This window comes from Epinephelus moara, chromosome 1, assembly GCF_006386435.1.
Source record: "Epinephelus moara isolate mb chromosome 1, YSFRI_EMoa_1.0, whole genome shotgun sequence".
NCBI classification, from domain to species: Eukaryota; Metazoa; Chordata; class Actinopteri; order Perciformes; family Serranidae; genus Epinephelus; species Epinephelus moara.
In genome coordinates this window covers 33,930,164-33,957,529 of record NC_065506.1, presented here as the reverse complement: position 1 = coordinate 33,957,529, position 27,366 = coordinate 33,930,164, and the positions used below count along the sequence as shown (strand labels likewise).

Here is a 27,366-nt window from a genome sequence, read left to right as displayed (position 1 = left end):
GCAGATCGGTCAAACTTCCTAGGAAGAGATCGATTTGAAGTGTTTTTCAAAAAATTCAAAATGGCGGAAAATCTATATAACCTGAAGTTATGGGTTCTTGAAGCAAATTTGTTCCTCATGAGGAGAGGTGTCTCTGTGCAAAGTTTCATGTCTCTACGACATACGGGGCATGAGATATGCCCATTCAAAGTTTGCAATTTCAATCAGTTGCTATAGCGCCACCCTTTGGCCAATTGATGTAATATTGCTTCATTCACATCCTCCCATGACCCTCTACCACTGTGCCAAATTTCACATGGATTGACCAAGTCAGTGAGGAGAAAAAGTGGAACAGACACACAGAGTTTTCGTCATTATATAGTAAGATATCAGTACAAAAGAAAATCCAGTGTATTATAAAAAATAAAGCATCTTTAATAGTTACTTTGATTTTCTCTCACAAACACTTAGCATGTTTTCACAGACACATTGAGAATTGCATGGTTGCATAAAGGAAGGTGACTTTGAGCATTTTATGACAACAGAACACAATCAGATTGTTCAGTGTGATGAAAATATGGGACTCGCTGCTATGCTGAGATTGCATTTCAAAGGCTTTACAGGCATGATCAGTGACGACTGTGAGCCTTCACAGAAAGTAGGGCATCTGGTTACTCACCATGGCTCTCAGACGTCATGCAGAAATTTGGAAAGAACAATCTTAACTCAAGGGCCGCTTGTTAGTTTTTGCCAGAGCTTTCAACCTCATCTAACAGTATATCACTCATATATCATCATATATATTACTTCATTACAACTGAGCTAAAGATGACTGTGAGATGCAATTGAAAGCTCTGGAGAAACTAGTAAGTGGGAATTAAATTGTGGTTTGTGGTTGGTCTGGGAACTGTCTAGCTCAAAGTATAGTGTGTTAGCATACACAACACAGCTATAGAGTTTGGATACTGACACAGTAAGCTCTCCAAATGTAACACGATTACAGCACCCTATAGAAAGTCATATATTTTGATTCATGTTTTCTGTATCAATCACTTTTGAAATGTATGGTTACTTTATAAATATTGCTTAAAATGTTACTTAAGACAAAAACAGACTTCCAAGTGTAATCACTTTCCTCATGATATTTGGATTTGTGACAGGTTGTGTAAAGAAATACAATTATTGCAAAGCAGTTATGAAGATGGAAACATATGTTGTGCCTTGAGCTGTCTTTTGTCCTTTTCATGCAATGCAAAATTTTGTATAAAGTTGTAAAACAATTTGTACAGTATTTACATCGGACCTTAGTTTGAGTAATCTTCGATGAGTTGCTCTTTTGACTTTGTATTAAAGCTGTTACTACTTTGACACCAATGCTAATTTATTCCTTTGGTTTTTGACTTTCTCGTATATCTAAGTGTCATTGTTTATAGATATTATAAAAGCAGAATAGAGAATGACAGTGTGCCTCTTTTAATGACAGAAAGTCATCCCATATATGTTAAATCACACTGTATTGAATAACAGTCAAAAGACGAAAGCAAAAAGAGCAACGTCATGGAAGAACTACACTTCTCACAGTGGGTTTTGTAAACATTCATGTAAACAGTGGTGGTTTTGGATGTGTGGACAACTGAGTATCAGATGTTTGAGATCTGCCTGAGCTTTCTGTTCACAACCTGCATCGAGTCATTCTTCCTTTTTAAAGGAATCTCCACTTCTGATCTTTTCTTTCGCTGCTTTTTAAATCTCCTGCAGCATATGTAAGATGTCAGTGTAACGACTGTGAAGAGCAGCCCCAGACATGTCACTGAAAGAGCAATGAGGACAGGCTGACAGGGGAACAACTCATACCTCTCAGGCCCTTCTGTCATCTGGCCTTTGTACCACGGCCTCTCCTCTACCTCAATCTCAGCCTCTCTGGTCAGCAGGCTCTGGATGTAGCTCTCGTTGCTCACGGTTTCGTTGACAAAGAAGTTAACCATTACTGTCGAGTAAAGCGGTTCGGGCTGACCGTGATCACTGACCTTCACCAGGAGGCTGTAAAGGCCCCGGTTGCTGAGCTCCCTCTTTAATGTGATATTTCCAGTTTCTGGGTCAATGGCGAATGACCCCGGCTCGCCGCCTTTCCTCTTAATGATACTATAGGCGATCACAGCATTCATGCCTGTATCCTTATCCACAGCGTACACCTCTGTGATTGATGTTCCAGGTAGTGTATTGGGTAGTACCAGCATGTAAGACTGATTGGACTGGGGGAAGAGGACAATGGGAGGGTTGTCATTTACATCCAACAACAGCACGGTCACCATAGTAACGCAGGAAAGAGCAGGCTCCCCACCATCGACGGCCTCAATCCACAGCTGGTACGTCCCTTGTTGCTCACGGTCCAGTGACGTCTTGGCCCTCAGAGCCCCTCGGCCTGTGTCTATCATGAAGATGTCGCTGCCGTTAAGGATGGAAAGGGCCACCCAACCGTTCTCCCCAGCATCAGCATCTGTCACAGAGAGGACCCCGATCTCACCGTACCCTGGGAAGTTCTCCGGCACAAAGAACGTGAAGTCCTTATTGATGAAGCGTGGACTGTTGTCATTGCGGTCTTGCACGCACACCACCACAGTTGCAATCGACTCCCTCCTGGGTGTCCCCTGGTCTACTGCTCTCACTATGAACCGGTACGTCTCTTTCTCCTCACGGTCTAGCGACGTTGTCACAGTCAGGACGCCTGTCACACGATCCACGACAAAGATCCCTGGGGCATCACCTCCAAGGAGATAGATGACTTCCCCTCTGCTTTCGCTGTCCTGGTCTGTGGCTTGGAGCTGGGTCAGAAAGGTATTCGGTGGATTGTTCTCCTCCACTGATATCTCCACCAAAGACTGCTGAAACACCGGTGCGTTATCATTCTCATCCAACACCTGCACCTTAAGGAAAGTCTTTATTACAACATCTCGAGCATTCTTAGCAACCACAATGAGCTCGTACTCCTGTGTCTTCTCGTAGTCCAGAGGCTCTGTAGTCTCCAGCAGGTATTCGTTCTTGAGCAGCTGATAGGGGCCGAGCCTGAATGGGCCGTTCCCTTCCAAGTAACAGTCCACCCTTTGGTTCCTGCCAACGTTTTTGACTGTAAAAAAAGCAATCGGAGAAAACGCTGGCTCAGACTCCTTTATTGTCACCACACCATCCTTTTCTGGTGCTATGTATCTGGGTATGACAGCAGGGGGTCCTGTAACAACTTTGATGATATGGACAGAAACAGTGGCAACTGCAGGGATACAACCAGGTCCATTGGCCAGAATGGTGAGTTTGTAAAACGTGGCAGTGCCAGTGTCTATTTTCCCTGCTAGCTTGATCACCCCTGTGATTCTGTCCAAATGGAACAAGCTCCTGGTGTCCCTTGGCACACGTTCACTGTAAGCATAGCTGATCTGAGCATTAGCACCAAGGTCAGGGTCAAAAGCATGCAGACGTGCCAAATGTGCCTCTTTGGTCGTATTCCCATGCAGAGTGACATTAATTTGTGACTCTGTGAATTGGGGGCAGTTATCATTCACATCTGTGATGACAATTTTTAAAGTAGCTGCTCCTAGCAGAGGAGGGGTCCCTCCATCCTCTGCGATGATGTCTGTGATGTATTCAGCCTGGGTCTCTCTATCCAAAGCCTCTGTCACAATAAGGAAGGGCGTCAGCTCACCGCCCTCATTCTCCTCCACGTCCAGTGTGAACACGCCAAAGTCATTAACAAGCCAGTAGGTCTGCACTCCGTAAAGACCCAGGTCTGGGTCAACTGCTGACTGCTCCACCGCATAACGAGCATTGATGGGTGTGTTTTCTGGGACAGACATAGAGATCTCATCCACAGGGAACTTTGGCCTGTTGTCATTCACGTCCTCGATAAAGATCTTTACTTTGACGAGCTGAAAGTACTGCTGAGGCAACACAAACACATCCAGCGAGAGGGTGCAGCCCTGTCCCTCCGAGTTATCAGGACAGAGGGTCTCCCTGTCAATCTCCGTAGCAGATGTGTAAAGCTCCCCGGTGGTGTTATTGAGGCTCACATACTGTCCGCTGACCTTCTTTTGCGGGAGACTGAACACAAAGGGGGGCTCCACAGTGAAATCCAAATTTAAGTCTACTCCAATGGCCCCTATGAAGGTCCCCCTGGGTAATCCCTCCTTTATCTTATAGACCAGCTCTTTTGCGTGGCTGAAATTTGCAAAACAGGAAAGAGGGCTGGTGTAAAGCAAGAGGATGCACAATCCCTGCAATACAAGATAATTAAAGATAATGCAGTTTAATAAAAGTGTTGCAGAACTGAGTGATATATGCAAAATGAGGGATTTTTGGCGTATTATTACTCAGCATGAACATTAGTATTTAGTTAAATTAGCAGGTGCAGAGCTCTGTGGACACCTGCAACAATGATCTGACGTGTAATCATTACAATTAACTCACATTATAATTATCATTTGAATAAATTAATGTATGGAATTAGATTTGTTGATAGTTTAAGGCTTATTTGCACACGTTTAAACTATGAAATAAAGCATGAGAATAAAAGAGGAAGGAGAACTAGTCACGTCTGCTCTAGTGATATAATATAGTAATAGTATTCACAGTCTCATAAAAGCTACATATAGTTGTGTCAAAGTGAATTCTGTCTGTAAAGTGAAAACTTACCCATATTCCTCCTCTTTTGCTAAGGCTGGGGTGTCTGCTGTTGAACATGTTTATGTCCTAGTCCAGCACTTTCCACTTATGGCAGGAAGAGTGACAGCTCAAGTAACCTCGGCATTTTGAGCATTGAGCAGCGCAGACCTCTGCTGAGTGCTATGCCTTATTGCTATCTGACTTGAACAAGTCATTCATCCCACTGCTGGCTCAGGACACTCCCACCATATGCAAATCAGTCCCTCGTGCTAACCAACGAGAGCCAGTGGCCACTGGGAAATCTACTTGAGTTCACAGATTCCTTTTTCACGCGTGCCATCAAAGCGAGTCGACACACACCTGCACTTTCTATACACACCCATGTTGTCGCAAGCAGCTGCATACCTTGTATTCCTGCGGCATGAGTGAAAGCAGATGATTACCAACTGAGCTTATAATGACACGAGAGACTGAGCAAGATGTAAAATATCCACAGCCCAGAGATTACTCTAATCCAGCATTAGTTAAAAAACACCACAGATGAAAAAAAAACACACACAGTACAGAATGAATTAAAGCAAGTGTGTAATGATATAATGATGATGCACGGTGTTTCATACAGCCAGTGATCTTTGACTTCTAATAGATAGATCGATAGATAGCTTAGTTTACACTTACTGCAACCACAGCCAAACTGTGAAATTCATTTCCTGTATAGCGTCTACATACATACTGCCGCATTATGCATGAAATTAAAATGAAAAACATGCAAATATCATAAACAAAGCCAGCAGAGAGGTGATCTTGGCATCATAAGTGGTGCTATGGTCTGATTCTGGATTGAGCCTTTAACTAAATCAACCCCCTAATCCTCATGTGTTCTAAATGCCGGGGCCAGCTGTTTGCTGGGATTGGAAGCATACTGCTCAGAGAAATTGAGTGATTGAAGTTCTCTGGAAAAAGGGCAGATTGAGAGAGTCACACACACTCACTCATTTTGTCTCATACTGCGTCAGGTCTTTGCAGTCATTCCTTATCACAGGGGTCCCGCTGGATGCCGGGCCTAAACTTCATACTTTTTTTTTGTGTGTGTGTTATTTGGTGAGCTTAGAAATAAACCAAGTTTTATGAGGCACTTTTCATAATATACAGTATATTTCAGTGATGTAGCTAGACATAGTAAATTAATATGGATCATCTAGAAATTCATCTTGCATCGGATCCAGAGGAGGTTTTTTTTTTTTGATCCATGTGCTGAGCTCAGAAATATTTCTGTAAACACAGACTGTAGGCACAGTGGGCTGGGAGGCTTTAGAGCGTGGCAAAGCAGCAGCTCAGGGAAATGAGAGTCATTTGAGAGCTGCCTTGAGGTGCGCAGGGTCTGAGGTGTTCAGCTGTTGATCGTCAGCGAGGAGTCAATCCAGAGCAGTTACCTCAGATGACACGAGAAATAAGTATTTAGCTTTGTAAGATCAATTAATTTATTCACCGTAGTCATGTTTTGTTTAAATACACCACATTAAAACACAGCACAATAATTAAAATGATAAATCTATTGTGCAGTTAATTTGTCTGGGATCAGAAGAATAAAATGTGTTCCAATACATTTGAGGTTTAATCATTAGGAGTGTGATTGTGTGATCAAAAGTGACACTGTTTATTTGCCTTTACTCATTAATAATAATAATAATAATAATAATAGTAATAATAATGCTCGTGTCAAAAAGGGTGGCAGCATCACATTTTCACATTTTCATTTGACTGTGGCCCGCACATTGCAGAAAATGTGTGAGTCTGTCAGGGCTTTCAAAAGCTCCGGCAAGTATGGTGTTTATTTCGATTCATTAAATGTGTCAAAATTAACACGTGAATAAAATTATGTCATGTTGCAAATTGCACCTTTTAAGGTAAAATAAGACAGTCCTTTACAGCCACAGCAGGGAAACTGGCAGTTTTACAGCAGCAGAGGGGAATGTACAATGATAAGAAGCATCAACAAGATACAATAAATAAGTAAACAGTAAAAAGGAAAACATAATAAGTAGGCAGGCGTTGCACATATGAAATACTGATATTGCACAGTTTAGTATACAGTGATATTTCACATGAGTGAGCTGTCAGTTTTGGTCCATGTGTTGACTACTGGGAGCAATGTTGATAGTAAAGTTTGACAGCAGCAGGAAGGAAGGACCTGGGGTATCTCTCCTTCACACACGGCGGGTGAAGCAGCCTGTCACTGATGGAGCTGCCCGGTGCTGTCAGAGTGCTGTTTTATGTTACGCATTTGGTAAAACGGGCCCTGGATCACCAAAGAGCACGTCTGAGACAGCATACAAACATGCCATATGTTACAGGCTGTGGTCGGCTTTACATTATTTACTCCGTAGCGGTTGCAAAACAAGGAGCTGTGACACAAAGGTTAGTGATGCTGTGTGTCTGTCAACCTGATACTGTGACCTCTGGGTCTGCTGGTACACACTCGTTCCCTGTTGACCCAGAATCAACCACAGGCTGCTGGGACAGGGAAGATTTGGTAAAAGGGTTAACTGTTATCTTGGCGGGACAGCAAAAAGAATGATAGAAAATGACTGTCCTGGTTCAAATTTGACCTGTAACCTTTTGGTGCATCATTCTATCACTCTACATGTATATTATAAAGCAAAAAGTTATAAAATAATCTGAATAATCTAATAAATTTAGTTTTACATCCAACTAAATTTTGGATGTTTTCTTTTCTTGTGGATTTTAAAATGCAACAGTATGTGTTAAATGTGGTGGTCAGACAAAAAGTACTACGAAGGTTGAGTAAGGCCAAGAGGCAGTATTACTTTGGTCTTAATTACATCATTTGCTGCACTGAGTCTGTGTGGGATGAGGTTGGGTAATCTCTGCCCAGATTTCCCAACAGATGTCCTGTTAACCTTGGTCTTTTTTTTTAATCAAAGTGCTGCTAAGCTATCTTGATAGCTACCAGACAGCTCCATGGCTGTTAAGTAAGATGGATATGACCACACAAAAGTATTGAGTCAGGAACTACAATGAAAACTTCAGTTTTGAATCTGTGCAAAATTGTTGTAAACAGTCTGTGCAACAAGTCTAACCACGGAGGTTTCAGCTGGGCTGGATTGTAGTTGTATTTTTTAGTTATTTGTATTTCAAATGTGGGCAGTATTTGTTATACATCGCCAATTGTAGCAGTCACCAGAATAAAATGTTGGCATTGTATGTTTCTGCAAACCATGGATATGTTACATTAGTAGCCTATGTGTCATATGCATGATGTAGGTCAGTTTGCATGTATCTGAGCTGAGTTTCTCATCAGGAGGAGGAAGAAGGGATGTTGGAAGGCGTGACACCAGGTGAGACTGCTACCAAGCAGCAGACAGACCACTGTCTGAGACCAGCAAACAACAAAAGCAAGTCTTTTTAAAGACATGTTGGGACATTTCCAGCCATGCTTATTGTGACACATTTCCAGCCAATTTGTGGCGACCAAATTTGGTATTCTAAACAAAAATTTGATGTTTTCCAAACCCGAACCAAAAGGGTTTTTGTGCTCACATTTAACTGCACGTCAAAACATAAAATCGGAAATTGAGATGTAACGAAATGTAAAGTCTCAACTAGGGCTGTCAAAATAAAGCCTTAATTGCAATTGATTATTCACAGAAAAAATTACACATTAAAAAAAATTAACACTGATTAATCACTTTCCGTGGTGACCCGTGACCTGGTGCATCTATGAAGGCCACAGTGGCTTTCTCACATGATGGAGGCAGATGAGATGATGCTGCTTGGCCCCATGAATGGAACATTTACATTTAAAAAATGCCCAGATGGAACTGTTGATAGGAGCACCGTCCGCCACAATTTCTGCAGTAAGGCATTTTCATACCATCAGAGTTCTTCAAGCCTGAAATATCCAAGAGTACCCAACTGCAGGCAAGATGGCGGACATGGGCGCCGCCATATATCCAGTCCATACCGGAAGTCAGGTTTTTTTTTGTCCTTTTTGTACTTGTGCGTGCATTATTTGTATTCTTCTCTTCGTCTTCATCTTCTCTGGCAAATTATACACAGACCAACTTCCTCTGTGACTTCCGATAGGGATTGGATGTAAAAATATACACCTCAACGTAAAGCATTTACCAGCGAACCTGGAGGTCTGTGCTAGCACAGCCTCTGATGCTAGCGTTAGCAGCCAGCCTCATCAAGCCACACTCGATCAGGCGTTCAGACACAAACAGAGTAAATCTACCTGTGACTAACTAACTAACTCCCTTGCAAGATTGTAATGGACTGCAGACCAGTTTCAGTGGTAGATGACAGGGGGACAATTGTGTCCAAAATCCAGCAGCTTTACAACGACACTTCATTTTAAACAATTTCACAGCAAAATTTGATGTACATGATTAGATTGATTAATCAGAGCATGTAATTTATTGGATTAGTCTTTTGCTTGACAGCCCTAGTTTCAACATATCCTCTACATATAAAATGTACATATCCTTGTTTTTGCAGAAATGCATGACACCAACATTTACTCAGTTGAGGGTTGCATTATGTGACAGGAGTAGCTTTCCAAAAATAACATCTTGCGACCATCTGAACAAATTTACATATTAAAAACAACACACACAAAAAAGAAAGAAGAGAACAAAAAGCAACATGTAGTACTAATTATTCAATGATGTCTCCTTTAGGACCGTAATGTACTTTAAGAAGGATCTGTCAGATTGTTTTGATCCGGCCTGGTCAGTCTCCCTTTTAGCCCATCAGTATATCTGAGTAAATGCTTCAGAATACCGGGAGTTGCATTATATCCTAGATCTAAAAGTCTAATGTGTGATACTTTGTATGTGACATTCACAAAGAATAAACAAACCAAGTGGTCAAAAAGTCTGTTACTTTCAAAATGCCAAAGAAACAAAAACAACAACAGGAGCCAGTAAATTTAGTTAGTTGTTGAGCCAAGTGGAGGCGCTGCATCTATAGTGTTATACAGTTCCATAAATATGCATCACAGCTGCGTTGTTAGTTATAATGAAATGTCTGTAGAATTGCCTCCTGGCAAATCAATACGTAGCAGTCAGAAATACTTCCTTTATAGCATCTAATTAATCAAACCTGCATTTCCTGTGTTTATCACAAAACAATAATTGCTGCAAATTGAACACAGATTTCAGTCTAATGGAGAACCATACAAAGCACTGCTCAGCGAGTCTGCTCAACAGTGTGGAAATCTCATTCACTGATTATATATTATGTCAGTCAGAGTTGAGGGTGTGCTGTGAGATATAGTCCTCATAGTTGTGCTTTACTTCGCAAGATCTGGATGCATAATGGCCACTATTAGCATATAGATATTCTCCCTTGACAAAGTCCCAGTGTTGACTTTTAGCACCGAGACAGGCGCACACGAGTGGGTATGAGACAATAAATAACATATCCTCTTTCTTTATTTCTGTCTTGGAACATTTTCCAGCCCGGTGCACTCTAGTGTGCATCAGCCACACCGCAGCTGCATCCCCCAGTCTCATGGGGACAGACTTCAGCATTCTCCACTGTATGATCACTAAGCAGGGGCAGAGATGAGCAGATTTTTGATTAGCTGTCTTTTCACAAGTGTTAAGTAACTGGGACAACTATTGCCTAAATCTCCATAGAGATATTATGAACTTCTTTTTTTATGAAGTATGCACTGGTTTACTTTAATCAGTAGATTCAGCCATGGGGGTTCTTGCTCTGTCACTGCCATCTACTGGTTGAATTGACATAAAAGAAAATACAAACATAAGTAATGTCTCAGTTACACATACTGGTCTTGCACCATAAAGGTTTTCTTTCCTGTTTCCAGTGGCGTCTAAAATGCAATTTGGGACTAAATGTACCGTTTCTTTTTCACTGGCCTTTGTTCTACAGCAGGATCAGATTAGGATAAATGTAAGAGTTGAGTCCAGGGCTGAAAACTTGTAAGAGTGCTTATTTCTGATAAGTACATGATTTTTCATTTTTTTCCCTGTGGAGACCCAATTTTCTAAAAGACGAAGAGGTACAAAGGAAAAATGCGTAAAAGTGTCTCTGTGGCTCGCCATCATGGAACCAATTTTGGTGTAAAATGGAGCTGTCCTAACATAATATTATACTACACAATTTCTGAACCCCAAAGGACTATTTCTATTAACTGAAAAAATACTCAACTGCTCCCCAGCTTTTTTTTTTTTGCTTTGCTTCTTTTCACCTCCTCACACCTCCCCTGCTGCTCCTCTCCTCCAGTGTTTTCTCCCATCAGTTTCCTCCTTTTCTAGCTCTTGTCAGCTGCTAAAGATGCATCCTGGCACGAATGTGAGAAAGCTCATCTGGAGGGGCGAGACGGAAATAGTGAGAAAGTATGAAAAAAAATAACATGAAAACCTTGTGAGCTTGTGTTTGATAGGCAGACAGACAGAGAACGAGATGGTAAGATAGCACGAGAGTGTTAAACCTCGGCTTGATGTGAGTGTGCCTTTGTGCCTCTGCAGGTGCAGGCTGGATATATCATTGAGAACAGGTGCTGTGGTAGAATGTATGCCCCTCACAGCTGCAGCCAAAGAGATTACTAGCCAGGCTTCCCAGTAATGAAGTTTCTATCGATTGCCCCTCCACAGGTTCTTGTTTCTGCCTGCTAACAGTGTGACTATTTCAGAGCCTCAATTTGAGGTTTTTGAGTACATCAATTAAGGTATAAAATGGAGTTTCCAGGAGGGTACGATTTGCTGATGGAAAATAATCGCTTAGCAACTTCTTATACTTTCATAACTCAAAACTTAAAGTCAATTTTTGCTTCATCAATGTTAGAGAAAATCCATTTTTTGCTCTGGAATTACTCACTCATAAACACTTCACATTCACTGTTTTTTTCCCCCTCTCCCTTATTTCTGTGAGTGTGGAGAGATGTGAGAAGAACACCTTGTGAAGATACACAAGTTTGAGATGTAAAACCTGACACTTTCGACTACTAATTATTGAAATGACTTGCAGCAGTTTTCAGCCATAGAAGCATTGTCATAAAGGTTAACGACATCATATAAATTGCAATTGCAAAGTACATTCCTGTATATTTTCATAGAACCCCTGCAGGAAAAAATGGCCTCACAATAGCCTCACAGATTAAAAAAAAAGGTGCATAACAATTACAACACACACACACACACACACATATTCAAGCACGCACGCACTGCAGATTTGAGTGAATAAGCCCCAGCGTGTATTTTCATATTCAATATTAATTTGTGTGGCATTAATTATATTATTTTCCCCTATGATCATGCAGCAGGATTAATGAGGAGGTCTATAGAAAATAAGAAGGAAATGGGGAGCAGCAAGAGGAAATAGGAAGACGGCTTCAATCTGTTGCGTTTCAATAGTAATTTAAATTCAATGCATTCTGCTCCAGTGGCTCAAGTCTCAATCTGTTATGATTTGTACAAGAGGAAAGGGAGGATTTTATCGACAAATCTATGGATAGATTTCTATGTTACCTACCTATCTGTGGTGGATCTAAGAAGTAGTGCAAGGTAAAGAAAAAGAAAAATCGTATATGCTTTATATATTTGGAGAACATACACATCAAAAAGATCAGAAGAGGATGTGAGGTCACAGTTGGCTTTCTACGTCAGGGGACTATTTTGTCAGACAAGGGTGATAATTACATTTTAAATCAGTTCCCAACTGGTGGATCCTGGTCCAAAAGTCGGTCCTGGGTCCATTCTGAATGGCGAACATGTCAAGTTTGTAAAAAACACACTTTATTTTGAAGCACAGTGAATTTCCGACACAGAGCTTTGACTTTGAAGTGCCAGTCCCTGCTGTAGAGTGAGTGACTAACAGACAGCTACACGACAGAGACAGCCAAACAAGCTCAATGACATGGCCAAATGCAAGTATTATGCTGAATACATTGAACTGTGTGGACCTTGAACAAGTGACTGAAGTGAGATCTGGACCTCATGGCTGGACCAGTTGGGAATCACTGACTTATGGTCTTGTCCATTGAGAGTGGTGTGTTCTAAATGGAATACTACTGATATGTGCATACACACTATTTTCAACCTTGTGGCACTTGACATGGTATTCTGACCTGGCACTGGATTGAGAAAGCGGCACATTAGCTGTTATTCTCAGGTGCACAGCTATGAAGGGCGTAGATGTTTCAATATTGGGGGGGACCCACATGAAATTGTGAGTCTGGGTTCTTCCTTCAGGAAATTTTGAACATCAAACATTAAATTTATTGCGTTCCTTTGAATTTTTTTTACACCATTTTCTGCCTCTTCTGCACTGATTTATGGTTAATTTAATCAAAATAAAAGTCTCTGCTGCTTTCATGTTTTTAATGTGAGAGACAAATGCACATGTTTTCAATATCCTCCTGAGACCCGAGCTTTCGTTTGGTATGCGTTTTTCATTTCTCCCAGCTATTTGGGATCAGTAGGATCTGATAAGTATAAAAAACTAAGCTTCCTTTGAACAGGAAGTAGTTTTTGAGCTAAATGATGTCCACATATGCGGGCATTGGGGTTATTTTTAATAGCTCCAAGTATGTAAATAGGGAGTATTAAACTATTAATTTTAATGCCTGAACACTGTTGTGCAAAAACAAGATTACAAACAACGCAACATACAGTATGTGTAATGTTTTGTAACTGTAGGTTAGAGGTCACTGTTCAAGTCTAAAACTGTTCATAACTGTTCATTTCAATGCTTGATCATTGTTCATTTTGTAACTCTGTATGAATTTTCCTTGCTCCATGCTCCAAGCTAGGAATGCTCTTTTTGTCTGCAGGAAGAGTCCGTCACAAGTTCTTGGCCAGTGTGAAATCCTGCAATAATAAAGTTTGAGTATACACAAACAAATACTTAATTGGTAAAAGTTGTTTCCAATATCAAACTACAAACATTATTAGACATAAATAAACAAGTTTCAACCATAAAACTTGCTCAGGTTTTGTACCTTGCCCACTTTTGTGTTGGGATCGGCTGCAGTCTGACTTGGCAGAGTTGGCTGCCATCTTGTTTTTACATGCATTAGTGTATTGTGCTCTTACTACCACTAGATGGCACAAAAAAAGCATCCACAAACAAGGACAGCAGGTCTAAGTTAAGCAGAATGAATTATGTGGTGCAGCAAAGCCAAAATGAATAAATGTTACAACAAATGTGGTGCTGACTGATGTTGCTGTTAAAGACACTTTCTCCGGGGTCACATGAGAACATGAAACACTCTTGTTCTTTGCTGCATTTCAATACAAAACAACTCTTGTGGCCATTTTATGGGGTGCACCTGCTTGTTCATTCAAATATCAAATCAGCCAATAATGTGGCAGCCACTCATTAAAGCATGCAAACATGGTGAAGAGGTTCAGTTGTTTGAAGTGACGAAGGAATACAAGTGACTTTGATTGTGGAATAATTTTTGGGGCAAGGCAGATGCTTTGAGTATCTTAGAATTTTCTGCTCTCCTTGGGTATCCGTGCACAACAGTTGGAAATGGTGGGAAAACCAACATAGTGTGGGTGGCAGTTCGGTGGGTGCCTTGTTAATGAGAGAGGTCGGAGGAGAGTGACCAGACTGGTTCAAGATGACAAGAAGGCAACAGTTACTTGAATAGCGACGCCTTCCATCAGTGCTATGCAGAGCAGCATCTCTGAACACACAACATGTTGAACTTTGAACTATATGGCTAGACAGCAGCAGATGATTCTTGTACACATGTACGCATGACCAGTGTTAAATCCCACCTATGCTACATCCATCTGCTTGAGTTCAAATGGGCTCATTTACACCAAGAAACATTAAAACAACATCTATCATGGTTGTTGTGCTTGACTGAGAACGATGAAGAATCAGGCTAAAGTTGTGCTGTGTGAAGATCAGCCAAAGTACAAGCTTCTATTTTATACAGTCGGCTTGTCAAAAAAGTAAAGGCAATGTCAGAGGTTAAGGAAAAAGTTAGACTTCAAAAACCTGACAATTTGCAGTGCTGAAAAGAGGCACTGGGCAAAGAACCACTTGTGTATCTTTCATACTGATGACTGAATGGTGGCGCTTAATAGAGAGACGTCCCTGAGAGGCACAAAGGCCCTGATGGTGAGACTGAGAACACAACACCGTCAGCCACAATAGAGGCTGAGTGACTATTAGATAGTGAGCGATTTACTTTGTAATTGTCGCGCTTGTTTAAACAGTTTTAGCATCGTAGCAAATTTACCTGTTTTAGTTAATGTAATTAATGTAACAGTTTTAGAAAACAAGATGGAATAACTTATAGAGGCACAGTGAATAGAATCACTCCTGGAAAATGTTGGAGATCAGTGTGAAGTGAACAGAAATTTCATCCTAAAAGAAGTGATTTTCTTGTTCTGTGAAGACTTTGACGTCACTCATCCAAAACCTCTGAATGATCATGTCGGAGTTGTACTGCAGTGGCAGGTTTAAGCAGACAGTATTTTCAGGTACCAGAACACTCTATGAAGAATCTAGTTAAAGTATTAAAGGTGTCGTTCAGATGCTTTGGTTGTATGAGGTTTTCAGGCTGTGGAGGTACTTCAGGAGCTAGAGCAGTCGTCTACCAATTGGAAGGTCAGTGAGGTAACAAGGTATCTTTATTGGTAATTAAATATAGATATACAGAGTATTAACAAACAAACACAGAACCAGTAAGGACAATAGACAACCCCACCCACCCATCAACCCAGGAACAAGAAGAAGAAAGCGAGACCTGTCAAAGGAAATCTAATGGAGAAAAAGGGGGAAAATTCCGACAGCTTGTGTGACATAAGAAGAGGAGTATAGCATGTTTCATTAATATTTTTCAGCTTCCACGTTTGCCATAAAAGTTGAAAATGGTTGCCAGGTGGCAAAGAAGCATGCAGTTGATCCTTTAATAAAACAGTGGATTTTCAATTGTAAATGATAACATCCTTAATCCAGTGTCCATATGCTGGAGGTGACGAGTCCTTCCATCTGGAGGGGTTACTCCACATATTGTCATGGACACAGATGGGGCAACCAGCCATCCAAACATTGTTGAAAATTTGTAAGTATTAAATCCTAGAAATCGAATAGTTTAGGATGGTCAGCGACAGTCAGCTACAGTCTATATGTCAGAGTACCCTTGGGCAAAATACTGAGCCCCAAAATTGCTGTGTGAGGGTGTGTGTAGGGCTGTAGTCATCCAAAGAAAATCTTGGTCGACTAAAGTCGTACATAATCCTCAACTAATCGATGAGTCGTGGGGAAAAAAAAATCTGCACGTTATTTTTACTTCTGTGGTGGTGTGTCTGTGTCACTCTGCAGTTACACCTCCAAAACACTAGTTGGCAGTGGCGGACTGTGTTAAGTGCTGTTAAGTTTAGTTGATTCAAAACACACATTAAATATGGCCTAACAGAGACAATTTCAAACACAAGTACACCATTTGGCTTCACTATAAATTGCAGAACTGACAGACAAACACTTGTCTTTATCTGGACACATTTCCCCCACCAATACAACATGCTAACGTTATTAGCACAAGTCTATGGCATTTTACATTGTATAAATTAACCTAGCTTCTAGCAATCTTTTCCTCTCCTCATATAAAACCAGGGACAACAGCAACATTTAACAAAGGTAACGGCACACAATTTGGCTCCATTACAACTCACAAGGTTCACTGACAAAGCAACCGTCACACTAAACACGTTTTTGACAGTCCAAAATGGTGGCGGTAGGACGAAACCATGGGCGAGTCTGTTGCTATGGGGCGTTCTATTGAGTTTCGCCTCTTGGTATCCATGCTTTTTGGTGACGCTGAGCATGAGGGTGGGTGAGTCCAACTTTCTGTCAACAACGGGGGTGTTTTGAAAACACCCCCATTTTCACTGGTAACTTAGCCTGTCCCCCCTCCGCAGGAAATAACGGATTAATCCTGGAAAGCTATTGACGTAGCACTTTTCTCTTTATGAAAATAACACAGTGATTATTCGACCAATGAGAATTTGGTCGGACGAGAGCAAAGTGACCAAATAATCGACTAGTCGACCAGGAGACTACAGCCCTATTTATGTGAACATTTATGTAATGAGCAGGTGGCACCTTGTATGGCATTGGCCACCAGTGGTCAGCTGTACCTGTGTTGCAAAGCCCTTTCAGTAGTTTCTAAGACTAGAAAGTGCTATTGTAATGGATGTGATTGAACCCAAATGCAGCACAGTTGGTAATGACCTTTATTTAAAGCACAGAATAAGACGACGAAGATATTCAAGTAACAGTTCATTCTTTGGGCTCCACACACAGTCTCTGGGTTCAGGGGCAGACAGGTAGGTGAAAGGTGGACACACACACAAGGCAGTGTGTGGTTGCTCCCAGATAGTCTCTGAGCTACAGCAGGCAACTGACAAGCAGGTGGAAACACTCATGCTGAAACGTCGTGGCAGGAAAACACCACACAGCCACAGGCAGACGGAAACCTGAGACGCTGAGGCAGAACTCGTGGTCGGGGACAGAAGGCTGGTGAGTTTACCGGGAAACAGACGACATAGACAGGTCAGAGGCAGGCAGGGTCGATAACAGGAGATCAGGCAGGTAAGGAGTGCTGGAAAGTCTTGCATGAGGTTGAGGAACAATCTGGCAAAGAGTACGTGTGTGCTGGAAAGGCTTAAATACCAGGCTGATAGGCTGATGAGCTGCAGCTGTCCGTCCTCTCACCCTCAGTTTGAGAAGCAGGCAGGAGTACTGACACAGAAGCAAAGCTGCATGAATTATATGGTTTAGGCACTTATTTCAATATCAGTTTAAATGTGTACTATATTAACTATATTTTTACTGCTTCATCTTGCTGTGAGACGCTGATTTGCGGCAGGGTACTGAAGCCATTATATCCTGTTCTTCAAAGCCAGACTCCATTCAGAAAAACAGTAATTTAAAAACCCCTGACACGGGAGCAGCTGGTCTACCACTGCCTAGATCAGTTAGTTTGTTCAGAATATTTAGTGACTTAAGTGTTTAAAAGGGTTAGTCTGGATTCACCCAAGTCACAGAACAGCACAAACTAATTTGCTGTTAGAAGCAGCAGTAGACCAGCAGCTCCAGTGTTCAGCAATGTTAAATCAGTGTTTTTCTCAATGAAGTCTGGTGCTGAAGAGAGCAATATAAAGACTCCAGTTCCCTGTTGGAAATCACTGTCTGCAGGACCTTTTTTTAACTGGCTAAAATACGTTTTGCTGCTGCCACGGTCCACAGCAGTACATTGCTTAGCTTCTGAGGCGGTATAATCTCTTAATTGAGAGGGTCGACTGACATCTACTGCACGTAACATGCTGACTATGGGTAAGAATCTCATACAACCCCACTTCAAAGGATCCACACTACCCCTCTAATGTGTTTTTCGCCTGTAATTTGAGATTTAGTTCATCTGTGATCTCACTCGTCTAGCACCCTAAGGGTTTGTTTGTGTGCACAGTCAGAGGTGGTTCAAAATGTGCACACATTAATAGCACAAGGAGGAATAATCAGACTTTATGTGTGGAAATGAGTGAATACATGGTTCATGCATCAAACTGGATAATAAAGGATGGCCCGGATTTTTTAACCAGCTGAACTGAGGATTTCTCAACTGTGTCAGCTCTCACACAGAAAATGACTAGACATGGATCAGCTGGAGCCAGAGGCATGAAAATTAACAATGTGATTCTTCATAATTTACATTACTTTAGTCTGCATGCTGGCTTTTTTTTCACTTCATGTTGTCTTTTTACCAGTGTGAACACGTGTCCATCTGTAAAACGCTGAGAGTACTGTACAACTTTTCGGAAAGTTTCGTCTGTAGAGATTAATTAAAGTGAACTTTCTGCAGATTCGGTCTGATGTTATTTCCGTCTCTGGTCTTTTGAGTTCATCAGTGCTGAACATAGTCTGCTGGTTAAGTACACCTCGCAAGAACACCAAGCAGTATCATTTAAATGATGGATCCAACTCAGCAGAGAGAAAGAGGAGTCTGACACACACAAGGTGAATGGCTTGACAAAAGCACTACAAATGTAAAGAAAAGGTAGCTATGATATACAGTGTGGTTTGATGCAGACAAAAGAACCCTCCATGCACAGAATAATTATACTGATGCAAGGAACACAATGCAAATGTAATGTACTGTATGTGTTCATGTATTCATTCATCTATGTTCTGTATGTTTAAAAGGAAAAATAGTTTTTTGTTCTGGTTTTGGGTTTAATTTTGCATTTTGTCATTGCTTCTCAGTTGTTGTCTCAACCCACAGTGTATTTTAAAGAAGCAGTGTGCAAAATTCAGGTGGATTTTAGTGGCATCTAGCAGTGAGGATTGCAGATTGCAACCAAATTCATTATTCAGGAGGTTTTTACCATCAGCCAAATTATCCACAGAGGTATCCTCATCTCCAAATCAAATGGACCAAGTAATTGAAACCAGGAAAAAACGATGAATAAAGCAGCTTCATGTTAAAAATCAGTGTTTCTCTGATGCTGTTTGACTAGTCAGAGATGGCCTGCTAGCCCAGAGCTGCATTTTTAAAGTGCCGTTTCCTGCTGCAGAGTGAGTGACTAATGGACAGCTACTTAACAGAGACAGCAAACTAGCTCAACAACATGGCCAAACACAAGTACGATGCTGAATGTATTAAACTGTGTGGACCTTGAACTAATGACTGAGGAGAAAACTGGACCTCGTGGCTGGACCGGGTGGGAACCACTGGTATAAACAGCTCATTCTAAGGCAACAAAAACACGACACTTCTTATTTTCAGGTGATTATACACTGAAGAAAACATATCTATTATATTCTGTTCAATTTCTGCCAATATATCCCCATAAATCATACACTGCACCTTTAAAAAACTAAACAACTAACTTGACTTTCTAACTAAATTAAACCAAAAACTAAAACACAAATTGAAAATATGCACAATTGCAATACTTTAAATTATGTTCTATGTTTGTACGAAAGAGTTTGCGTTCTTTTTTACCTTTTAAACATATAGTGCACAAATGAATGAAAATATCAACATATAAACTTACTGTAAATGTTTTTTACTCCATTTGCATTTGGTTCCTTGTTTCCCTATAATAAGTGTGTGTAAGTTCAAACAAAATGCCTATGTTGAAATTAAGATGTTTACATCCAGCCTATCTGACAAAGACTTCCTCCTCTGCCAAATGGACCCTGCATCAGTCTACTTTTGCTGACTTCAGTGTAGGGATGGGTTTATTGCTTTTGATCTCCACCTAGCATGAGAGGACGGTGGGTTAATGGCCGCTCTGTGCTCGTGAAAATATCCAAAGGAGGACAAAACGTGAGATCCCAAGAGATATAGTGTGAAAGAGTGCACTAACCCATGTAAACTATGCATAAACGCCCTGAGGGATCTGCATAAATGCAATTTCAGATTTTCAAACGTGGGTAAACAGCATTTATGGGCATTTACTCTCCACCTCACCCCCGCATGGGTTTCTGAATCAGCTTTTTTTAAAGCTTGGACCTGAGGTTAGTGTATGCCACCATCACTTGGTCACTGAAACCACAAAGCTCAAACTGGGGGCAACATAAAATACTGCCATAAAGTCTTGTGCCCACGTGTTTCTCAAACACATTGGATATTTAAGCCAGGGATTTGACATCTTACCCTGTCAGTCTCACATGTGGGCACTTCTGTTAATGCAACAACTCACGCAAGACTTCTGAGTGACCTCAAGGTCCTTTCTTGTAATGGAACAAATCAAGGATCCAGAGCAAGATCCCAGTAACAGCACTGTGCTGAGCCTTGAGATGATTTGGAGGCCGAAATAGGGATTGAAGCTCACGTGACGCCCTCATGATCAAGGACATTTTTACCACAAGCATCCATTACACTGGAAACAGCTGTGCCACTCTGAATGACTTTTCCTGCACTGCACACATTCAAAACGACTGTTTGGATTATCACAATTTGAACTGTTTCACACCCCAGTTGAGCCTCTCCTCACACTAAGGTGCAGTCAAGTGACTCACCATGAGTGACTCACCAAAATACCAAAAGGGCAAAGATGAGAACTAACTGCGTGCCACTTAGCTGGAGCGCTGCCCTGCCTCACTATGTGCTGTGAAAAAAAAAAAAAAACACACTGGTGGAGGTGAGATAATTCCTGAAGGCACGGCACTAAATTTAACGGTTAAAAGCAACATCTGTGCACAAAAGGTCATCACTCCAATTCCTCACATATTTTGGATGTCCAAAATACTAAATGTGCACATGAGAAATACAGAATCAGAATACAGGCAAGTCCTGCACTTTGTTAAATATCTAATACAATATATATTTATTTTTTGCACTCAAAATAAATGGATACAAAAAGCTTGAAAGCTGCCGTGCAATATCAAATATATAGGCATTGTTATCTGCCTAGCTTTGGATTGTCTGGATTGTTTTTTTGGTTTGCTTTATAGAGACAGTCGTTTTATAATTTAATTCCCAATAAAACCAGGCACAAGAACAATCCAGGCAGAATCATAAAGATTTCACTAGGAAGACATTTGAAGCCACTATACTGTACAGCTCCAATAATTGGAAATGACAAACCTGCCCCAGCTGTTTGCTAATGCAACTGATGTGCAGCGATACATCATTAGGATGCTGTTGTTGTGTTGTTTTTATTGAGAACGCTGAAGTGGTCTGATGTGACAGTGTGAGTGAAGATCCTGGGAGACAATGGACTCGCTCAAGGTCATATCTGACAAGACATTATGGGCAGAGCCTATCTGACTGTCTGAGGAGGGGTCGGAGGAGGCACAGAGGGGAATAAATACAGTATGTGCTTCCTGTCCTCTCCCTGCATCTTTTCCTTTCTGCTCCTCTGTGGTTAGCATGCTGAGTAGGGCCCTCTAAGATACATTTTGCTTTATATTACAGATTACTTAATGGTCTGCACTTACTGGCAAGCATTTGTGCCGTGGTATGCAGGCAGCTGTATTTGCACAGCATGTTTCCCCGTTCTTTCTCTGTGCACATGGGTGTTACGCATTTGGATCAGCATGGGAACAGACTGCACTAAACAACATAATTCTATGCCAGCAGGCTCTGCAGGTGATGTATGTCCTTCTGCCCTCTGGAGAGTTACGAGTGGGATGGAACGAAGGCAGAATGCGGATCCACTGGTGTCCTTTTGATGGCATCTTTATTACCTATTTGTGACATTAGATCGAGAGCCCAAGGAAACTGCCAGGGAGGAGAAGGCTGTGTGTCTGCTTCTGTATCTTTATGTGTGTATGTATATGTGTGTGGAGGAGAGGGAAAAAAGGGGGAAAGAGAACAAAGAGGGCGAAACAGTTGGTGGCACTGGAGAGGAAAGCAAAGGTTAAGTAAAGATGAATTGGACATGACGAGGAGAAAGAAGGCGGAAAGGAAGTGGGAGAGAGTTTGAGAAGGAACGGGGCACTCTGGGGGAGGGGCATCTGATTAAAAGGGTATTTTCTCTCCCAGGGGTCAGGCTGTCAGAGCGACTTGGTGGCATTTGTTGTCCCACCTTTCCACTGTGACCTTACATTAAGCCAAGGGGAAACAAGAGACAAGCACACTGGCTTGTCATCAATATCACATCTGACACCCTCTCTCTCTGTCTCTCACTCTCTCTGGCGAGCAGACACATGCCAACCCATCAGTCCATGATGTGCACTTGCAAAAGCCATGCAGCATCTTTCAAGCTCAGTTTTCAACGCAACATTTAAGCCTTGAAAAACTCGGTGCATTTTTTTCTCTTCGTCTCTTTTTAGTTGACGTGACTCTCTAATCTCCACAACCTCATGAACAACTTTGTGTTAAAGCTATGAAATGAACCATGATGCAGCAGCTGCATGGCAAATTTACCCTGAACCTAATTTCATGAGCTAATCTATGACAAATTTGACATTTCAGGAATAGCTTGTGTGTTTGTTTGGTTTTGGTGAGGCCCAGTGACAACCCAGTGAATGGTGCATTCTTCCCTGTCAGGTGTAGGAAAGATTTATGTGTGATGTCTGAGTGAAGAAATGGACGATCAATCATGTATTGTACGGCCTACCTGTAATAATGTCTAATGCCTATTAGCAAATGCTGTCAGTCCCGTGCCTGGGAACGGAGGATCAATCTTGCTGACCTATAAATTTCTCAGACCTGTTAAACCTCATCATAGACCACATCAACAGAATGGATTAATCAATGTGATTGACTGAATTTAATATATTAATTCATATTTATACATTTCCTGCATTACAGTGTCATTCAGAAACAAATCTTTATTTATTAGGGTCAGTGCAGAAAACTTATCTTCCCAATGAGTAATGATATGGCCACCACCTTCACCCGCTTTCAAACACCTCCCTCTTTCCCTCACACACACATTTCATCTCCCACATTGTCCATCCTTTATCACCCTTTGTTCATGGGAAACAAAAAAAGACCTCCAAATGATGAATTCCCCAGTAACCTGTCTCAACTGTCCTCCCTCCGTGTGATTGTCAGCATCGTTTACCCCTGCCATATTTTCTCACTTTGCTAATTTACCCGCAAGGTGAGAGGATGCTGGGAAGCTCCTAAAAGTCCTCTGGCTCCAGATGTCTGGACCAGATGTCCCATTATTTCTGCAGTGGTCCTGTGATTTTATTTTTATCTGTTTCCAGCTCTTTGCACCTTTACTAACCCCTGCTCCCAGACACACACACAAACACACCACAGACTGCTGGACACATGCACACGTATGCAAATAGAGTCACTGACCAAAACATCCTCTGAGATTAGCCCCATGTTTAAGATTTATCAAGACATCCTCTAATTAAAAGTTAACAAGTAAAAGCTCTGTACGCAGTATTTACCAACTTAATTCCACATATGTTCTTTTACAAACTTCAGGGGTAGACTTAGAGAATGTAAATGAGCCCACCAATTATACCCTGAACACCTTATTAGTTTGACGCCTTCCTGACACAAGGTCTGCAGCATGCTTTTATTGTCGCTTTGCAGTACACAATAAATCAACCTGGATGATCACAAAGGCTGGTGCGGGGCCTAAAACCTGAGGTCAAGATTAATCAAAAGTTACAGCTACAATGTACATTTATACATTAATTTGGTTGTGCTCTGACATTACCTCAGATTATGTCAGCTTTCTGGATTTTTCAGGGCTTGAGTATGTCAGATCTGTATATACATCCCAAAACAGTAAGGTCCATTAAATGCAAATCCTTCCTCATGTACTGCCTACCCCCTGTTTTATTTTAATAAGCTGTAACGTGCAGTTGGATTTAACTGTGTAGCAAAATGCTGGCTTTTCAATGAGGCAACATTTTTTAAAAGGAGCCAACCATGGCTCCTTTAACAGCTATGAACCATCGGCGTGGAAGCATTACTTGCTGCAGGTGGTCAGAACTTTTTTTGTGTTATGGTGGCTTAAAAGGTTTTTGTTAGTGCAGCCTGTGTGTGTACTGTTCATTTTTGTCTGACAAGCTTGTGGGGACGTCTCTGGCCACGGGTCTCAATGTCTGAGCCAAAGTCCTTGCATCTGTATCACGACTGGTGAGTGATTCACACAGCCTTGTGTCAACAATCTGAGCAATACCTGTAAAAAATATCTTCATGTCCCATAATGCTACAACTCCAGAAAATACTGTTGTCAGTTTGAGCACGTTATGCTTTTGTAGGGCTCGATGATATGTCCCTAAAATTCTTGTCAGTGCTTTATAATTCCTCACTTCTGATATGCGTTTGATTAACTACACCATGACCAGATCAAACGTCTGACCTTGTGGACTGCAGTGTGAGCTCACTGGCTGTTTGAACTTCTGCTCGTATGTAATTGAGTGTTGCAGCTACTTTCAATCAAATTATATTTGACAATTAATTGAAATATGAGTAAATTTTTAATGTGAGAAATTATGTTAATGTAGATCACCGTCCAGCCTTATGCTTTTATAAAATATTTATGAGAGTATGGTGATGGTGAAAGCATCACATTACAGGGGGAGGTATGTCTCAAGTCTAGTTCTTTCTCTTCTTTTAAAAACTACACCTCATTGCATTCTTAGAAATGTATTTGCATATCAATGCAACCACACGTGTTCAGAGCCTTAAGTTTGAGAAACTCTCACACGATGTGTCACATTCCTTTATCAAGCTGCTTACAAAAACATAATTTGCGTCACTTAGCCGCCAGTTTGCCAAAACAGAAGGTTTTTGCACAATTTATAAGTGTGATAAAACACACAAAGCCTCCCAACACACACAACAATACTCCAACAATACAACTCCTGCGGTGCACAGCTGCACAACATATTTCAGGACCTTAAGTCTTTCATTGCACTCATCTGTGAAACACCTTCTCAGATGTGCTTTTTGATCACATTGGTGTAACGCAACTGCCTGTAACTAATGATCAGCATCCTTTTGATGGAGCTCCTGCTGTGCGGCCCGCCACTAGATGGCAGTGAAGCACTGTACCAAACGTGTGCCTCGCCATTATGTGTTTCCTGTTGTCACTGTTGGTTGGTCCTATCTTATCTGTTCTCAGATCCTTCTTTCCTATTGTAGCACGGGAAGATAAAACCTGCCAGTGCAGACCGGTATCGTTTAGGGATCTGTTGCTGCTGACAGCACATGGATAGTTAGAGCAGAGATAGAGAAAGTGAGAGAGAGGGAGAGAAGAGGAAAGTGAGAGGAGAGGACACAGAGAGAGGGAAGGCAGAGGAGAGATAGAAGAGAGGGGTAGCAGCAGAGTAATTGGCCTGAGACGTGCTGCTAATGCAGCCTCATCTTCATTGTATTCCTTCTTCGAGCGCCTCTTCTCTTCCCCCCTTCTCTCCTGTCTGTTAACCCCACACTCTCCTCGCTCCCTTTCCCTCCCCTTGACTCTCTCCTCCACCACACTCATTCAAAGCACTTTCTGTCCTCTTTCACCTTCTCAAGTTCCTTGTCCCGCCCTTCCCACACTTCCTTTTCTCGCCTTTGCATACAGCACCACTCGGGTTTGTCTTCATCTGACACCTCTGGGGAATGAGCATCAGGGATGAGCACCTAAAGGTTGAAGGGCAAGAGAGCTCCCACAGGGACTTCTGCTCAGCTCTGACCTCTCTGTGCTTTGTGGCTGTCTGGTGGCTGGTGGAGGGAGCAGTGAAAGGGCTCAACACGGTGACAATAACTGTTCTTTGTTATTCAGTGAAGATGTTCAATCAGACAATTATGGCTATTTTGTCATTAATTTTAATTCTCTAATGTTTTACTCATTTTGGTATCAAACTGGTCTCTTGTTTTCTCCTTTCTAAGACACAAAAATAACAGTCTAATAGCCCTGCTTCTGGCCTGATCCTGTGGTCGTGCAGCTCTGTACACAAAAACAGACCAAAGTGGTTTGAACCAACAGAGCGACTGATATTGTCACCCTTAGAACTATGAGCTTTAACTACACAGGCTAAAATGGTTTACATCAAAACCCTGCAGACCAGCGGCTAGCACTCGCAGACAACATAAATGCAGCTGTGTCCTCTGTGATGCAAGAGCGACACTAAAAGCTCTGCAAATAAAGGAGGGGACATATTCAGTGATTGTGCTTTATGGCATTCATTTATAGCAGCGACCATCTCATTCGCTCTTCTTCATCCACCTCGCTATAAAGATTGTGTTTACATGCAAGATCCTAAACATTAAACTACAAAATGCATTTACAATATACAATAACCGTAACATGGAATCACAAGACTGTGTTATACATTAGGTTATTTTATGGTGACAATAACCTGCAGCCTTGACCTGTAGTAATGCAATGTGCTACTTGACCTACACTCGCCTTGGCTGCTACATGTTGTCACAAACACCCATACAGCCCTGTGATGCTGTGTGATGAGTGATTTGTGATCTGTATGTGTAATAATAATATTTGGATGGTTGATTTCTTGACATAGCTTTTAATTTTAAAAGGGGGATATATTGGCATAAATGAAATTTTAGTGTATAATCACCTGAAAATAAAAATTGTTGTGTTTTTCCTTACCTTAGAATGAGCTGTTTATATCTAGATAGGAAGCTGGTCCCCATCCACAGAAATTGCCATGTTGAACCACCATGTTTCTACAGTAGCCCAGAACAGACAAACCACACACTGACTCTAGGTAGGGCATGTTTTCGCATCTGCCACTGTAGTTAGCAGCTCTTCCACGATGAGCAGCATTGGAAAAACACTGATTTTTAAAATGAGACTGCTTTATTCGGAGTTTTTACAGGTTTAAATCACCTAGTCTATTTGTTTTGGAGAGGGAGAGACCTCTGTGGATTATTCTGCTCCCAGTAAAAGCCTCCTTAATGTCTGGATCTTAAATTATTAGAGAAAATAGGTGAACACACATTTGCAGATGCTGGACTAGCAGCCCGTCTCCAATGACCTGAACTGTGTTGTAGAAACACTGATTTGTAACATGAAACTGCTTTATTCAGTGTTTTTACCGGTTTAATTCCCCAAGTTCATTTGTTTTGGAGATGAAGAGAGCTCTGTGGATAATTCTACTCCCGATAAAAGCCTCCTGTACATGAACACTGGAGGAATTCATACCGGTTTACACTAAAAGCATTTTAGAGACTGGAGGCAGACAATTAAGCTTTTTGCTTGCTGTTTTTACATTGCTACGCACCTCGTCTTTCTGCGCTTTAGGCACCCGGCGTATTTGCCAGGGCACTCTGAACTCCAAGTA

At 41.5% G+C, this 27,366-nt stretch overlaps 1 protein-coding gene across 1 annotated transcript; it reads right to left on the bottom strand.

Moving 5' to 3' along the window:
• Window positions 1-416: 416 nt before the first annotated feature.
• On the bottom strand, window positions 417-4,798 carry LOC126391179 (protocadherin-20). Its single transcript, XM_050045746.1, has 2 exons — window positions 4,660-4,798; window positions 417-4,241 (listed from the first exon to the last, which is right to left on the bottom strand). The coding sequence occupies exons 1-2, from the start codon at window positions 4,705-4,707 to the stop codon at window positions 1,620-1,622; spliced, it is 2,670 nt and encodes an 889-aa protein (XP_049901703.1). The 5' UTR covers window positions 4,708-4,798; the 3' UTR covers window positions 417-1,619.
• Between the last annotated feature and the right edge of the window lie 22,568 nt (window positions 4,799-27,366).

Excerpts from the sequence above, each read along its gene's own strand:
- LOC126391179 (XM_050045746.1), bottom strand. The coding sequence starts at position 4,707 with ATGTTCAACAGCAGACACCCCAGCCTTAGCAAAAGAGGAGGAATATGG. Across the intron at positions 4,242-4,659 it reads GCAAAAGAGGAGGAATATGG|GGATTGTGCATCCTCTTGCT; the intron begins GTAAGTTTTCAC and ends CTTGTATTGCAG.